Source organism: Argentina anserina, chromosome 6 (assembly GCF_933775445.1).
Source record: "Argentina anserina chromosome 6, drPotAnse1.1, whole genome shotgun sequence".
In the NCBI taxonomy this organism is placed as follows: domain Eukaryota; kingdom Viridiplantae; phylum Streptophyta; class Magnoliopsida; order Rosales; family Rosaceae; genus Argentina; species Argentina anserina.
This window is the reverse complement of record NC_065877.1, coordinates 3,270,616-3,287,344: the sequence shown is the minus strand read 5'-3', so window position 1 is coordinate 3,287,344 and position 16,729 is coordinate 3,270,616. Positions and strand designations below refer to the sequence as shown.

General features: G+C 37.0%; 3 protein-coding genes across 5 annotated transcripts; 1 reads left to right on the top strand and 2 right to left on the bottom strand.

Moving 5' to 3' along the window:
* Positions 1 to 87: 87 nt before the first annotated feature.
* On the bottom strand, positions 88 to 4,352 carry LOC126797622 (ATP-dependent DNA helicase Q-like 1). The gene is made up of 10 exons (XM_050524288.1): positions 4,209 to 4,352; positions 3,310 to 3,692; positions 2,768 to 3,028; positions 2,423 to 2,586; positions 2,041 to 2,137; positions 1,879 to 1,922; positions 1,395 to 1,509; positions 959 to 1,312; positions 444 to 668; positions 88 to 347 (listed from the first exon to the last, which is right to left on the bottom strand). The coding sequence occupies exons 1-10, from the start codon at positions 4,321 to 4,323 to the stop codon at positions 213 to 215; spliced, it is 1,893 nt and encodes a 630-aa protein (XP_050380245.1). The 5' UTR covers positions 4,324 to 4,352; the 3' UTR covers positions 88 to 212.
* Positions 4,353 to 6,227: 1,875 nt separating this feature from the next.
* LOC126800948 (uncharacterized) lies at positions 6,228 to 7,073 on the top strand. The gene has a single exon (XM_050528380.1). It carries the CDS (start codon positions 6,228 to 6,230, stop codon positions 7,071 to 7,073), a length of 846 nt encoding a protein of 281 aa, XP_050384337.1.
* A 1,934-nt stretch (positions 7,074 to 9,007) lies between these two features.
* On the bottom strand, positions 9,008 to 13,494 carry LOC126797623 (uncharacterized). 3 transcript variants are annotated; one of them, XM_050524292.1, is made up of 12 exons: positions 13,403 to 13,494; positions 12,972 to 13,045; positions 12,701 to 12,872; positions 11,357 to 12,035; positions 11,174 to 11,258; positions 10,915 to 11,002; positions 10,499 to 10,683; positions 10,031 to 10,163; positions 9,757 to 9,893; positions 9,582 to 9,656; positions 9,385 to 9,501; positions 9,008 to 9,259 (listed from the first exon to the last, which is right to left on the bottom strand). In XM_050524292.1, the coding sequence occupies exons 3-12, from the start codon at positions 12,840 to 12,842 to the stop codon at positions 9,197 to 9,199; spliced, it is 1,704 nt and encodes a 567-aa protein (XP_050380249.1). In that variant the 5' UTR covers positions 12,843 to 12,872; positions 12,972 to 13,045; positions 13,403 to 13,494; the 3' UTR covers positions 9,008 to 9,196. The 3 variants fall into 3 exon arrangements, with proteins under 3 accessions (XP_050380249.1, XP_050380246.1, XP_050380247.1); XM_050524289.1 differs by having other exon boundaries at positions 12,701 to 12,849; positions 13,403 to 13,493; XM_050524290.1 differs by lacking the exon at positions 13,403 to 13,494 and having other exon boundaries at positions 12,701 to 12,849; positions 12,972 to 13,066.
* Between the last annotated feature and the right edge of the window lie 3,235 nt (positions 13,495 to 16,729).

The following is a 16,729-nucleotide window of genomic DNA, read 5'->3' as shown; positions in this document are numbered from 1 at the left end:
TATAAATCAATGCTGATAGACATTGGAAAACCTACTTGCAAGCACATGCAATGCTACATTACATGACAGGTCAAGTTTTGAAGAACATATTCTTTACTTACATCATAATGATCATATGCAAGTCATCATGGACCAAATTAGCAAGCTAATGCCTGATGACAAAGAAGTTGAAATCAGCGTGACAAAACACATCCAGGGGTAGTCTTTACTCTTTAGACAGTTGTGTTACTTCTTCGTTTTCTAGAACTTTTGAGACAGTTATCACAAGGATTGGATCCATTTTTGCAGGCGCTTTCATTGAAAGACTCTCCAAAGTGATTGAGCAACATTTGTCTTCGACACTGAGCCTAAATATATCAAAGCAAAGAAACCAACATTTCCCTTCTGTATAAGTGAAATAGCATTATTTGGTCAATGTAAGAATAAATATCGAAGAAAAATACCTTTAATTCACAATACTCTTGCATTTTCTGAGCTTGAGCCATAGCTGCCTTGAATCTTTGACTTTTACACCCTTGTCCATTTCGCAGCAAACATACAACCCGACTAAAATCCTTCTTCTGGTACAGGACAATGCACGCTGAAGGATGATCATCTCTGCCAGCCCTTCCAGATTCTTGATAGTAACTTTCAATTGATTTGGATAGGCTGTTGTGTATAACAAAACGCTACAAAAAGGGAAGGAAAAATCATATAAATAAGTAGGTCAAATGTATGTGTACTAAAAGCATTGCCAGACATGATAAGATTTTCAGGTGACGGATGCTATGATGGTGCATGAGTATAGCAAGAAGCACAAATGATGTCTAGAACTAGTTTTCGAGTTTGGATGCTCCTGTCACTCTATAGGGAGAACATTCTCTTTCATGGGATACGACTTTTGCAAATAATCAAGAGCATTTCCAAAGTATACAAAAGAGCGAAAGAGTTGGAAAATGCAAGGATTATTTGGACTTACAACATCTGGCTTGTCTATTCCCATCCCAAAAGCAATTGTAGCACATACAATTTGGATCTCTCCTGAGTACCATTTCTTTTGCACAGCAACTCTTTGGCGAGCTGCCATCCCAGCATGGTAATGTGCTGTCTTAATCTTAAATTTATCATTCAGATAGTTTGAAACCTCAACTGATTCACTTTTGGAAAGGCAGTATATGATTCCACACTGGTCTTGAAAACGGCTCATCAATAGCTGCCCAAGCTGCTTTAGTGGTTCCTTGGCTTTACCAATGACTTCATATTTCAAATTGGGCCTGTCAAAGCTTCTTTCAAGGACAAGAGCATGGGAAATTTTCAAAATCTTTAGTATGTCCTGCAAAGCATCCACGAAAACATTTTTATTTTATACAGGAGATAAAAGCAAATCCACAAATCCATCATGTCAATCAGCTTACCTCCCGAACTGTATGGGTTGCAGTAGCAGTCAAAGCCATCACTGGAACATCTCGAAATTTCTGCTTAAGACATCCTAATCCCTTGTAATCCGGACGAAAATCATGTCCCCATTGGCTAGGAAGAATGATTGAGTAAATTAGTGTAATGTTTTCATTAATACAAAGTTTCGTAAGAGCAGAAAATCTTGACATTATTATTCAGGAGTTTAGGACCACTAGCAAATAGTTATATCATGAACTAAGCCAAGAACACAAGATATAAATACTTAACGACCTCTCCTTTTATTGATTTTATTGGAATTTCTTTTGTATCTCCTGCTTACAGTTTGTTTGAAACAAGGCAGACAATCATTTAGGGCATACGATCCACATAAATGGACCACAAAAGAGGTTAAGAAACTTTTTACATAAGGATGGACAACGGCAAGATAAAAGTATCTCACTGAGAAGACAAACACCACTGAAACCAAAACAAAGGAAATACCTTACGCAGTGTGCTTCATCAACAACAAATCCTGCTAGCATCCCCTGCAATATAGTTCAAGCACCAATTACATTACCAAACATAAAAGTTGTTCTAAGCGACTGCCAGTAAACATGTCAACATGGTATCGAAACAATCAGTTAGTTACCTGAAATACCTCACCTTCAAATGCAAGCATTCTAGAACCCCAAGAAAACATGAGCTTCCAGCAATTCTCTCAGGAGTCACATACAGAAGCTTGCATGATGGCTTATCCTTCCTATAAAAAAGAAAATGAAAGATAAATGTAAGAAGGATCATTGAGTAACCAAGTACGATACAACATAAATGTACTGTTAATTATTGTGCATATAAACAAAATAAAAACCAAAAATTGGTGGAAGAAAAGAAAGGAACAACAAAACTCCTGAATCCAAAACTATCTTGTCAACAGGGGATTTATATATATCTTCTTGAACTGAAAAAGATTATATGAAGTAAAATAAAAGCAACTTTTTTTTAATAGATAAAAGTGACTTATTTATTCAAAGAGAAAGAATCTTGCCTCAGCTCTTTAAGGACAGCTGCTGCTTGGGAAGCAGTTTGCTGAGAATTCAAAAAAGTTGCTGGTATACCAAACTTTAAGTTCAGAGTAACTATCTGATCCTGAATAAGAGAAAGTAGTGGAGATACGACTATTGTCACACCTGGTTTCAGGGTTGCAGGAAGCTGTGCAAGATACAACAATATACATCAGTATTTTGATAACTATTTCTGATACTGAACTACTTGAACTAATACTAGTTATTAACATCCAATTTATTAGGTTACTGCGAATATTAATATATCAAACGGCTAATAAGAAAGCTGCTCCAGATATAGCCATATCTTATAGGTAAAGAGAGCGTACCTGGTAACACAAGCTTTTACCCCCTCCAGTAGGCATTAGGATAAAACAATCTTTCTTCGCCATGGCTGCTTTACAAGCCTGATGCTGCAATGGTCGAAAGGTCCTATTACCAAATATCACAACATTGGCCAGCTCAGCATCATCCAGCAACTGTAGTTCTTCATAAGTAAGAGTCTTAAATTCATCCTCTAATGTTCGAGCACACTGCTTATTACTAGAAATTGATGAAACTGTGTCTCGACTAATGGTGCTTTCACAATCCTACAACACAAAGCCACAAAAAAAAAAACTACTTCAGCATTTGGCACTATTGCTTTATCTTTTCTACCTAGGGGGATTTAAAAGCATAAGTTCATGATGGGCTTGTCTTGAGGTTATTCATTCTCGTTTGGGGTTGTGGTTAATTTCTTCCTCGCAAACATTAGCGAAAATACAGGATTCCAGCCACAACAATCAGAGAGCTGATATCAGATTGCAAATTGATAATAAGTTCTTTCAGAAATGAGACTATCGAGTGAACACGTAGCAAAAGCTTTTCTTACTCTTGGTCTAGAAGAAGTCTTTTCCATATTCTGGGGCCAGGCAGCAGTGCTCCAAACAGGACATGATGAGGACAAGGATCCAACTTTTCTTCTCAACGGAGTTTTTAATTCAAAATCTTCACTGTCACTAGAATCTAGTACCAACAAATTTGGGTACTTTTGATGTTCGACTGACTCTTCTGCCATGCTGGTTTCGGCACTAGCATTCTCCTCATCACCCACTTCATTACCATTACCAAACATGTCATTTAATGCTCCGCAAGCTTCAGTCTCCATTGCTTGTAAATCATCCCACTCTTCAGTGTCTTGAACGGCTTCAGCTAGCCGTGAAAGGAACTCATCACCACAAAGCTCCACGGTGATAAAATCCTGGCCATCTTCACCTAAAACAGAAGACCAAAGAAGCAAGATGACCAAACAGTATAATGGCTGTAAAAAGTAGTCCACTTCCCCAACAAGGAAATTGAGCAAAACAATTCCTCTTCTCAAATACACTATAAGCACATTTCAACCGAATAGACACTATTCCTTCTTGTTGAAAGCAGACACAATAGACATTGGAAACTGACCATGAACACAGTTTAAGCACATTTAACCAAACTAGACACAATTCCATTTTCTCAAACGCATTGAAATCCACAAAAGCATTCAAAAATCTCCACCTGAAGAAAAGTCCAATGATAAAAAACCCAACATCATTTCAGTATAAAAAACAAAACTAAATCCATACTATTTCACATTTCCACAAAAAAAACAACACACATTGGAATGAAGAGAGTCACAAAACCAAATGAACCCAATTCAATTCCTTCAAAACCCACAAAACTAAGCACCCAAAATCTGCAAAGTATTCAACTTTAATACTGAAAATCGAAATGGGGTTTGACGAAGATGAGTACCGTAGAGATCAACCAGACGATTCAAGCAGTCGCTGGCCAATTCCTCATCGAAACCCAAATTGAGAGCCAAGTTAAGCAATCGAGCTTTCTCCATTTCGAGATCGTAGCGGTCCATTTTCTCGGATTTGCTGAATTAGGGAATTAGGGTTTACTCCCCTCACTCTTGACTCCCGCGCTAAATTTCAAAGCAAACTTAACAAGTGAAGGCGGAGGCAAAATGAAGCTGTTCTAGTTCCATGTGGGCCTTCTATTTTGTGAAAACTACAATTCATATGGGCCAACAAGCTGGATTTTTTAATTTTAATTTCACCCCAAAATCACGAATTATAAATAAATGTTCTAAATCTTCTATTAATAAAGTCAGAAATAAAATTCTGTAGTTAAATTTTTGAAGTATCCAGAGTGCCTCTGGTTTATTAAACTTTAGATTTAACTAAAATTTTGAGGAATATGATTGTAACTTTTTAAATAAAAAATAATACAAAATAAACAAGAAGAGAAATTTGCGAGAGATGGAGAAATAAAAGAGACGCTTGCTGCCCCCAGTCTCTCTAAACTGCCTGGGCACGAGACAGTTGTTGGAGACATTCAATTGCCAGTTATGCGAAAACATTGATAGCACAGCAAAAAGGAGGAGAAAATTGTCAAATGAGGTGATTCACCATAATTGCACTGATTTTTTTTTCGTGTTTCAAGTTTTCGAAATTAAGCAGGAAATTTACTGTGATCTTTGGGTACTTTCATTTTGCATTAATTGTTTGGGTAAATTTGATTTAATTGTTTTTGTGTTTCTTTCGCCAATGTTTTTCAATTAGAGTTGTTAATGGGTTGCATTAGGTTGGGTTCGTGTCAAGTTAAAGTATTTTGTGTATCATAAAATATAAATTTAAACTCAATTTATCTAATAATCGTGTTTAAATTCAAACTAAACCTACTTATTAAACGGGTTACCCGTTTCCAACCCGTTTAACCCATTTAATATATATATCGTGCAATTTTGCATAAAATAATCAATTAAATCAAGATTTAAAGTAAAATAATTTATCGTTTGTTCAAAATGATTAAAAACGTATTAAATCCCAATTACACATAATGCTACTTTCTTAAATGGGTGTGTGTATATGTTTATTTTTTTTTATAAATATTTGCTCGATTTTATATTAATCGTGTCATGCGGGTTCATTTCGTGTTAGCGGGTTAACACACAGTTGACCTGTTTATTAAATGGGTCATGACGGGTTAACTCGCCGCTAACCCGCTTTATTTCGTGCGAGTTTCGAGCCGTGTTATTAGGTCTTGTCAAAAATGACAGCCCTAATTTCAATATTTTTTTTTCTCTTTCGCTCTTCTATGATTCATGCTTCCCGAAACAATAAGATGACAAAGTGACTTTAATAAGTTTTGTTTTTGAAGGTGTGCCAATATAAGGATAGTTTTCTGACGCTAATCCATTTAGATTTTGGTGTTCAATCCAATTATAGAGTTTTTGTTGCTCTGTTTTGACTGAATTTGAGTTTCATCTTTTGCAGTTTGAGTTCAAATGGTTCACTTGAAGAGTTGGTTCGTACAAGGCTGCTAATATTCCTAAAGTCCCACTTCAATCGCCAATAATTGTTGCCAAGTAAGTCCAGGTTTGGATTATGGTGAACCCAATGCATAAAGGGGGTAACGATTGCCAAGTGTGATGAAAATATGGATAGAAACAAGCTCAAATGGAAAATAAAGTAGCTAGGAGACGTAGGAAGCCGAAACCGAAACCGAAACCTATATTGAATAGGAAAAGGCAAAACATTATGTTTTATACGCGTATGGCAAGGACGATTAGCCAACCACGGTGCTTGCTTTTCCTTCTCCTAAGCGGAATCTAATCCCACCTTACTCGACTACTCAGATTCGAATAAGGAAACTTTGGAGACCCAGCCACTATAAGATATTTCCTTCCTTTCCTAATAGACCCACACCTCCATATTGATTTCTCTCTTTCAATAGTTCCTAGCTAGCTACTCTCTCCCTTCTGTCATGGACGAGATCATTAACGGCAAAAATCGGTTCTTTTTTTTCCTGGATCACGATCAACTTGAACGTGACCACCCAGAATTACTTGACCCCAACGTTACAGCTGCCGTTGAGGTAAAGTTCATCTCAAAAGTCCGTCGCTACGTCTTCAATCATTATTCATTTCATACAGTTAACCCCAACTCCGAGCCGGAGCCCCTTCCTGTCGACACTACGACATCAAAATGCCGATTTCAGGATTATCGCAAGGTTTCTTCGTTGAGAAAGATTCTTTCAAAGCGGCTGTCTGAAGCAAACCCTATCATCACACCGGGAACAAATTTGCACAATGAAATTGTGAATGAAATTGTCACAGCCGTCAACCGCTTCTCTTTCCCCGCGCTTTACAAGCGATTGACTGTGGAGGTTAACATGAGTCTATGGATTCTCGATCGTTGCGAGTGCGAGGAGTGCAGAGCTATAAGGGAATCGGTTTTGATGGCAGAGAGGGAAGCAGAAAAGTTAATAGTACCGGCGAGTGAGTCATCGATCAAGAAGCTACTGAAGAGGGTTAGAGTAGCGGCCTCATCTGGCTTGGAGGAGCATCATAAGGATTGTCAAAGAAAAAGAAGAAAAACAAGCAGCGGCATTAATAGTAGTACTGTAAGGCCGAGTGATAGCGACGACTGTACAATCTGTTCCGATGAGTTTACTGCCGGAAAGTATGCTGCTCAAATGCCATGTTTGCATTCGTTCCATACACCATGCATTGAGAAATGGCTGAGATTGAGTCACTATTGCCCTATATGCCGATATGAGATGCCGGTTGCTGATGACCAAGCAGACGAAAAAACATTTTTAACCGTTTAGGTAGCTGATCCAATCATCCTAAAAAAAGAAAAGAAAGGACAAACAGTGTTTACTGTTTAGCATTAAGCTACCCGCTGCAGCCTCGATGTAGAATCAATGTTAATGTACTCGAAATCTATTGTTCTATTGAAATTTTTTTTTCTCAGTTGTACGGTTGTACCAGTGATTTAGTGCTCGATCGGTAAAAAAGTTGTTTTAAGATTCCAAAGGAGGGGATTTGCCTAATTTCCTTCTGAAATTGATGTATTTGAAAATACAGATGACTAGTTGAAACCAAGTGCTTCCCTAGAACCATAAATTTATATACAGTAATTCCTCATTGTACATTCACAGACCGAGAACAGTAATATACTTTGATACAAATGAGGAAGTGCTGTCGATTAACAAGCAATTCATATCAAAATTCCTCCTAGGGCATAAGGGATGGCTTGAGTTGTAAAATGGTGTGCGCTTTATACATATGACACGTACGTTTACGTAAGTTAGTAATGGACTAATGGGTGAATAAAGTACCACGTACTGACGTATATGACCCTTACCAATGATCAACAGCTCGCTTAGACGAGTTGGAAGATCGTCTGAGGAATTTAGAATTACATCATTTAATCATTTCATGTATGTGGTTCTATGATCACAAGAAATCATGAATTCATCAGTATACGAACTCAAAACTGCACAAGTCTATAATCTGCTGGATATAATATTCCACACATTTCATTTAGTTGTAAAGTTCTAATTCAATCATACAACCCTTTAACGAATAATAAAAAACAAAGATAATGATCCAATTAGTTCTATAACTAAATTGGGGAGCACGTTGAGAAACCAATTTGTTTTACATTGCATGAAAAATAATCATGAAAACTCTCTCGTCCTTCGCATACAATTCGATTACAAAGCTTCAAAAGCTACTCACAATTTGATAGCATTTCCTCTGAAACCAACGGTACCCTCTCTTGAACGACATCTTCATCTTCCCTTCAGCACCGTACAACTTATATTTAGCAAGTCTTCTTCTTCTTTTAAACTCTGCATCATTCCACCACAAATTGAACCGCTTATTCTTTGACCTAGCCACCTCCGCCTGCGCCACCTCTTTTTTCGGCTCTCCCTTCCCAAGCCGGCGATGATCCTTTTGTTGTTGTTTAATCCTTTCTAGAAGGAAGGGAGGAGGAGGAGTAGCAGAAGGAGGAGCCCATGACAAATATTGAGATGAAGTGTACCTGTCTACGTACAATATTGTGTTGTAGTTTTCACTTAACCTTCTAACGTTAACCATCTCAAGTTTCCGGCCAGCTCCAGAATAGGAGCGGTACCGGATGTCCTCCACCATCCGGGGTGGACGGTTCACTCCCTCTTTGTCTCTCTAGAGATCCTCCGATGTGATAGAGAGAGAGACAGAGGGAGGCAGAACGAGAGGGTCAGACGTTCATTGATTGTGAGCAATAATAGGGTTTTGTTTATAAAAGGGTGGTGGAGACAAACACAAAGTTGGTTGTGGTTCACAGTTCTTAGTGCCATGTCAACATGGTTAAATTGGATGATTTATCAGTTAAGTCGGTATTTTACTGCTTTAGTTGAAGGAAAATGTAAAATATCATTTTATTATCCGAAATAGTGATATAAATTTTGGTAGAGGAGATATCAATCACAATAGAAAGCAAATGCATCACAGACTAGTCCTAGGGTATTGGAAATTTGGAATACTAATACCAAGAGGAGAGGAAGTATGAGAGGGTTATACAATTTATGAGCAAGCTGAATACAAATCGAGGGTAAAAGTTAAGAGTGATCAAAACTCTTCGTTTGGTGAGGGTTCAAAAGGATAAAAATATTTTATCTTTCGAGTTTGGTTCTTATTTTTTGGTGCCTTGGATTGGCCTAGAATCTAGGCGCCTCAATTCACCCCAAATTTTTGCATAATATATATATATATATACAGGTACCTAGCTAGTTTGAATTTTGAACTGGTACACAAAATGCAGAATAGTTGAATTAATCATCTTCTAGTTAAAACATTTCAACTAAATGGAATATATTTACAGGTGAATACAGCCTAATGCAATGGCAGTGTTAACATCGACTAGACGTACACATAACTAAGTTGCTAGATGCTTCTTTGACTAAGCGTCAGAAGACTCCTTTCGATTTCCCTTTCTGAACTTCTTGTTATTCATGTCGGAAACCTATGGTAACCACATAGAAGGAACAGTTAAAATGGGAAAAAAAGAGCATGCATAGATGTCCATATCATTTGCAAGAATAGAAAGATACGCTGAATCGGGAAAAGGTTTGTTATATTTTCACTTACAATGCATGACTTCCATTCGAGTTTTCCATGTCCCTCTCCATCAGCAGGCTGAGAATGGCTGCGAACATGGCCAAATATGTGAACCAGTACAGCTGCATCAAGAGCTGCATATTCCAGCTGCAATAAGAAGATTGCAATTGTTGATTTCATCATTACCAACTTGATGCAGATCAAACAGAAAAACAGCAAAAAGCAACCTGATTGGGTGTCAAAGGCCGTTGCTCCCAATTGCTGTTCCTTCTTGTCTTGTTTAAACCAACTCCAAGTATTTTCTGATGTATTAAGCACAGTAAAATGTCTCTAATCAGCAGTCCTACCGAGTACTAAAAGAACAAGATTCCTATATATTCACGAATTCCCTTTTATGTATACCTTTGCAAGCCCAGACAGACCGCCCCGAGGTTCTTTGAACACATTCTGAATGTCCAGTAGCATCTGATAGTGTTTGAAACACTCTAAATCTTCATATGACTGAGCCAGCTGCCTCATATCACACTGAAAATTATAGCCTATAGAAAAGATGACGTTGCAGATTATGCGTACTGTGCACTTTCGAAATGCTATTCAGTATTCCTCTCCATTTTTTAAGAGTATGTGAACATACAAAAAACTATATTTTAGGTGAAGCTTTCTAGGATTTTCATACCAAGTTTTAGGATCCCAGGAGACTGTAATATACGAGTTAAGCAGTCATCCAGAACATCAGGCACATCTTGATATAATTTGATCAAGTCAAGGATGAAAACCATCTTATCAGAAGCAATTTGCATAATAGAAACCTGAAAATTTGGAGACAAAATTGACTTCTTAGTACCAAATTCCAGAAGAAAGCAACTGCATCTGAGGTAAGACTTCAGACATTTAAGATAGCACATAATAGATACACAATTGAAGCCAGAGAAAGACCAACCATATCAACTGCATATTCTCCTGCATCTGACTCTTATGCTTATAAGTTATAAATCATACAAGGTGTTGAATGTAGAATATGCAGGAGAAAGCAAGTAGACCTATAAGCATAACCATTGTGCTAGTATAATACGAATAAATGATAACCTGAAGTTGAGAAGATCAGCTAGTATAATACTAAAAAATAATAACCAGTGTGCTATACCTTGTTTGGTTTGCCACCTTTTACATAATTCGGTTTCCACTCACAATCAAGACCCACAACTTTGCATTCCTCAAAATGACACGTCCCCTTGCGCAAAGCATCAACTTCATCAACCCAAATGACACCTTCTACTACTAACTCATCCAGATGCAAATAGCGGCTATGGAGAAGGCTTGGCTCAGGTACTACATCAAAAATAATACATATTCATATACAAGTTACAACTTTGAATGGAGATGACCCATCAGCATATACATGCTAAATTTTGACTGCCACAGATCCCTATTATGTATTTATTTCTAAAGCAACAAAACTACTAACGGTACTAAGGGAAATATATGTTGTTAAGATTGTAACCTTCCACATGTTCACACAGGATTTAAGGAACTCGGACTAATGACAAAACTTATCTGTACCTTTGACATTCAAAAAGCCTTTAAGTGAATATCTATCACACAGTTCATCAACCTTTTCTGTGTAACCAGCTTCCATGGCTAAATAAACCTACAGAAGATTAAAGAAATAATCAAGGTTCCATAATTATGATATCTCTGGTTAAAACATGTTCTGCTAAACTAACTCCATTTGTAATAACTATTCTAATGAAAAACAACAGTTAAAAGTTAACATATCATACACTATAAGTAATCATGACTAGTGCCAAAAGCTACACACCAGGTATTCAAGGAGTTGTCTGTTACTCTTTGTCCTTGTTTCTGCAACGTCCCAGCATCCCTTTTCAGCTAGTTTCTTCAATGAACTGAATGCCGATGCACATTAATGTCAGGGAATGGGTGATGAGGAGGTACTAATTGAAGAAAATCTAAAGAAAACCTGGACAATAAATGTAAACTGTACCTCTCTTTATACTTATGATAAACATCGGGGAATTCCTGTCGAAGATTGTTTTTGTGTATAATCTCGTAAGCATTCTTTAGCATGTTCCTATCAACATACTCTTGGACAAGAACACATAACATTGGCTTTCCGATGAAGGTTGCCCACTTCTCTGCTGCTTTCAATTGGTTGCTTTCTATCATACAGATCAGAAAGGCTTGACCAGACTGGCGGATAGAGAAGTGTGCCAATAGAGTAACTGCAGTCATGTATATTTGACACTCTATCAACTTATATATATAATCCTCAACAAATTTTGTTGCCACGCTAAAACTGCCATCATAACTTGCATTTGGGCACAGAGCTTTTTGAATGTTCTCTAACTGAACATCAAAAACTTCAAGTATCTTCTCAACTATCCTTTCATCATGGTTGACAGAGCTTCCAACAATATCCAGAAATAACTGAGCTGCAAGGTCTTTTGCTTCCAAAGAGTCCCCGACGGAAGTTTCTTCTTTCAGGAAACAACGAAGAGCAGATATAATTAAGTGACTGAACCCTTCAGAGTATAAGTCAAAAATAGGCAAGACGTAGAGGCACTGAATAACAAAAGTAGCTGGTCCAGGTTGGGGATCATTGCGCAGCACTAGATGGACCTGTTCTTGAAGACCTCGGAATTTCTTGGTTGCCTTGCATGTGCCTGTTAATTAAATGAGAAACAAGTAAACATAATAGAAGTATATCCTGAGATGCTGATGGTGTAAAATCGCTTAACACATTCTTAAATTGGTGTGGAAAGAAAGAAAAAACCGGCAGAAAACAGTAACATAGATTGGAAGTGTATTTACTACAAAGAACAGGAGAGTTCGGCAGAATTGGACTAAAATAAGATACAGAATTCACGTGACAGCTCTAAATAGAACATAACCTCAAGAGTTGTATGATCATTCATGAAGGCAAATTGCCATCCACTATATATGGAAACAGGTGAAAGTATAGTATGAGAGTGAGCTTATATTATTATATGCATCTCGACTCTGTATCCCAAGACTGGCTTGGGGCATGGATGGAAAAACCAGTACAAAGAATTTGAATTCACAAATTAACAGACTACCAGAAGGATGAAACTGGACGGAATCTAGTAATTGAGTGAGATCATCATGTGGCCCCCATCAAAACCATAACAAGCCAACCTTAAAAAACCAAATCTACCAAGTCCTTGTGTATAAACTTATGAACAAGTAATGAACAGATCCATGACTGTAGCTGTTCATGCGTGTTACTGTTTACACTCTTAAAAGATTATAAACTTCACTGGCAAAAAGACACATGAGAAATTAGTGACTATAGGAAAGATTCCCATACCAATGCAGTAACATTCTTTCAAGAGATATATGAACACCAGTGGCGAAATATGCGAAAGGTCAGAGAATCCATGCTTGCAAATAGTCTGATTACATTTGCCATTCTGGCTGTCATATGTAACAGTATCTTCCTCCAAACCCATGCCAGAACAAATCAGTACAGCTCCTCAAAACTGCACACAAAATAGTAGTTTGAATCACACAGCACATATCACAAACATCACTAGTTCAATAAAATCAAACTATCTCGCAACAAAAAGCCAATAACTTACTCTGTTAATATCGTACCGTACAGCGGTGCAAGTAAATCCAGCAGTAGTAACCAAGGACTCAAACTTCAAAAACCCTGTGAAGCATTATCAACTAGAAAGCTCAGTACTTACTTTATCTTCACATATCAGTAAAAACAAGAAACGATGAACACAAAATCAACAAGCAAAACATGCAAGATTCCCATCACCACAATATCAAACGACTACAAATTTCTCAACCCATCAAATGAATATCACAGAGTTTTGAGCTTTGACCAAAACATTCACATATATTCATACACGATAAAATCACACACACACACACAACATGAAACATAACAGACTTGTTTGGTTCATGAAACAATCTCACTTCCAATTTCCTCAAAATGCGTGTCTAAAGTTTCAAACTTTTCGCAGGAAAACCAAACAGTGCCTGAAACAAAACAGCTCACCGGTTTTTTCTTCAGTTTCCGAACTGTTTGTCTCTGAAAAGCTTCCGCCTTTGATTTTGTAGCTTCCCCAACTTCTCTCTTGTGCATTTATAGAGCCCAATTTAAACACAGACGACTCTCTACTCTAACTATTTGTCTTCTGACTTTTACTTTATATTTGGAAAATATTATATTGATATCTTTATTTTAATCTAATTTTAATTCATTCTTTCAATTAACACGGTTAGTACCTCTATTTCATATTAATTTTCAATAGTATTTTCATCAATTTATTTCTCTCCGATTTCAATTTTCATTTATCCTCAAATTTTAACTTTTATTTTTAAAAACGTGTTAATTAATATATATAATTTCATTAAAAAAATTCTTTTACATTTGAAACATTTAAAATGCCTATGAAAAATCTTTTGAGTATTTTATTATAATAATATGGTTGTTGGTTAATAGACATATATAATATTAAATATATATTAATTTATTTTATAATTGCGAACTTTAACTTTTTTGTAATAGTTGTGGTTGTCACAACCCTGAAATTTCAAGTGATAAACTCGAAATCGAAGCCATGAAAAACTCTAAAACAATCTCAAATTGAATTTTATCATCTTAGTCACAGTGTATCGTAACTGAGTTCATAGTACGTCTCAGTCGATTTGATTATTACAAAACCAGTTTATAATTCAAGTATTAACAAATAAGAATGTAAAATCCTCTCAATTCTAACCACAAATAGAAATAATAAACTTCGAAAATCTTCAGAGTAACCCTCAAATTCTGTTATTTCACACCTGCATAACTATCCCATACACCATCGAATAGGTGCACCTGGATTGTAAACACAAACCCGGTAAGTTTTGCAGCTCGTATGAATAAACCAACAATATAACACACATAGTATACAAAAGAAAATACATATGACATTTAAATATAAATGCACTCATAAGACACATGACGGCCCATCTGGAGGTCTAATAATATCTGAAAGTATGTGTACTTATGAGACATTGGGTAACCCATTTGTTTACTCCAATTACATTTATAATACGGGTACTCATGAGACCTAGGTACTCATCTGTTACCCCTCATGCACTACGCCGTCAGATACTGTGCAACTCATCTGTTACCAAATATCACAAAAATATGGGTACTCATAAGATACATGTAACCCATTTGTTACCCCTCATGTAGTACACCGGCAGACAAACTGGAGCTCTAACTGAATCGTAACTGTTACCCGACCAAGGCTTGGTTCCGATACTGCCAACATGTCCGAAGACAGAAAAACGTTTTAACAAGACTCAAAGTTAAAACCACGTACGATAACAATCCACACATGTTATTGTACAACAACCAAGCGACTCTTGCTCAGATAAATAAATATTGTTGCTACAGTAAAATTCTGTTGGAAATAAGAACGTGACAGTATATAATATAGCAAACCATATATATGTATCGTATTTACCAATTATACACATACACAACCCACTATATCATATACATATCATAGTTCGATCTTTTAAATAAAACGTAAATATGAGTCACCGCCAAGTGTACACTCATTATAGTGAGATTTACTCACCTTATTATCCTAAGTATAATTTTCACAATACCATAAACAAATCATTCACTCGTCTTGTCGGTCACGTAGTTGTATAATAAAGTGGTTATAATCGTTACGTAAAACCTCAAATGCCGAATCAGTACCATTGTTTATTGTTCAACAATTTACAGTTTATACGTAATTACTGTTCATGTAAATATTGTTCACGTATTACTGTTCATGTAAATATTGTTCACGTATTACTGTTCGTGTAAATACTAATCACTGATTTACTATTCATAAATTGCTTTTATAATTACTGCTCAGAAATTACTTTCACAATTTATCGTGCAGAAATTATTTTTTACAAAATTATTGTTCACGCGCCGCCCAAATCGACGCGCATGACCTCACACTCAGCCCTCAAAACTCACACAATTCACTTCTTATACCTTCTCCGGTCATTAACCGACCCCCTGCCACCACCTTCTACTCCCACGCGCTGCCACAAACGGCGGCACGCGCTCCACCACCACCTCCGACCAAAACTCCACAAAACAACAAATACCCAACATAAAAAAGTAAAGAGCATGAGGAAGAGGTCACAACCATACTTTCAATTCGTCCTATGCCGGCCAGAAACCGCCAGAATCGCCGCCGCAAGATCCTGGATTGGGATTTGGAGATCATAGCAGTTGCAGCTCGATTCGAGCCTCACCGCCGGTGGAATCGTGTCGAGAAGGAGGAGGGAGGACTCACAGTCGTGACCCCGAGCTCCTGCGACGTTGAAATTGACGGAGCCGACGCTGTGCTTCGTCGGTGCTGCTAGAGTTCCGCCTGGGGTGCGTCGTCGTCACCACTGGTCAACGCGTCGTGGCCGTGCGATTCCAACAACACCGGCGGTGTCGTGCACGACGGCCTTTAGAGGGAGATCACCGGAGAGAGAGGTGAGGCGACGAGAGAGAATCGGGGGAGCAGAGAGAGAGAGTTTCATGTTTTGGAAACTAGGGTTTTTTCAAAAATTTCCTTTTATACAATTTCCAATATCAGAAACCAACTTCCGTCGAAAATAACTTTCACGTACGACGTCCGATTAAGGTGCGTGAATGTCCACGAACTCGTATCGACGAGCTCTACGACTTTCGTGAAGGATGTTTTCGGAGACGAGCGACAGAGTAAAAGTCGACTCCTGAGTCGCGGAAACGTAACGTTTTTAAATTTTAAATTTCCGAAGTCGGTTTTTGTTTCGTTTGACATCGACGAGAAAACGACAAATGTGATTTATTCAATTCTCAAGTTAAATAACTTAAAAGAATTTTTAAAACGCAAACCCGAAAAATCGGGATATTACAATAGTAAATAAAAGATGTTAATTTTTTTATTTTAAGAAATGATATATATTGATCAATCTGTTTTTAAAATAGTTGTGGGAAATGAAAGTTGAAATCGGAAAGAAATGAAGTAACGAAGATGCTCTTGAAAATTGGTATGAGATGAAGCCATTAACGATGTTAATTAATAGAAAGAACTAAAATTGAGTTAAAATAAAAATTTGAGGTACCAATGTGATAGTTTCTAAATGTAAAGTACTAAAAGTTAGAATACCTAATAATTGAGATTATTTAGTGAAATTTCCCTTTGCTATTGGTGCTTAACAATTTGAAGTAATAATCTTTATTTATTTTTTTGTTTATTTTGTTGGGTTAGATTTATGAGTATTTATTTTGTACAGTAGGTAATGGCCCACTGGATCTTCTTTAAATAGCAATATTTATTTATTTTTAGTT

Coding starts and splice junctions, on each gene's coding strand:
- LOC126797622 (XM_050524288.1), bottom strand. CDS start 4,323: ATGGACCGCTACGATCTCGAAATGGAGAAAGCTCGATTGCTTAACTTG. Junction 3,029..3,309: donor AGACTTCTTCTAGACCAAGA/GTAAGAAAAGCT, acceptor TTTGTGTTGTAG/GATTGTGAAAGCACCATTAG. Junction 1,923..2,040: donor TAGAATGCTTGCATTTGAAG/GTGAGGTATTTC, acceptor ACTATATTGCAG/GGGATGCTAGCAGGATTTGT.
- LOC126800948 (XM_050528380.1), top strand. CDS start 6,228: ATGGACGAGATCATTAACGGCAAAAATCGGTTCTTTTTTTTCCTGGAT.
- LOC126797623 (XM_050524292.1), bottom strand. CDS start 12,842: ATGGGTTTGGAGGAAGATACTGTTACATATGACAGCCAGAATGGCAAA. Junction 11,003..11,173: donor GACAACTCCTTGAATACCTG/GTGTGTAGCTTT, acceptor AATCTTCTGTAG/GTTTATTTAGCCATGGAAGC. Junction 9,657..9,756: donor GTCTGTCTGGGCTTGCAAAG/GTATACATAAAA, acceptor TTAATACATCAG/AAAATACTTGGAGTTGGTTT.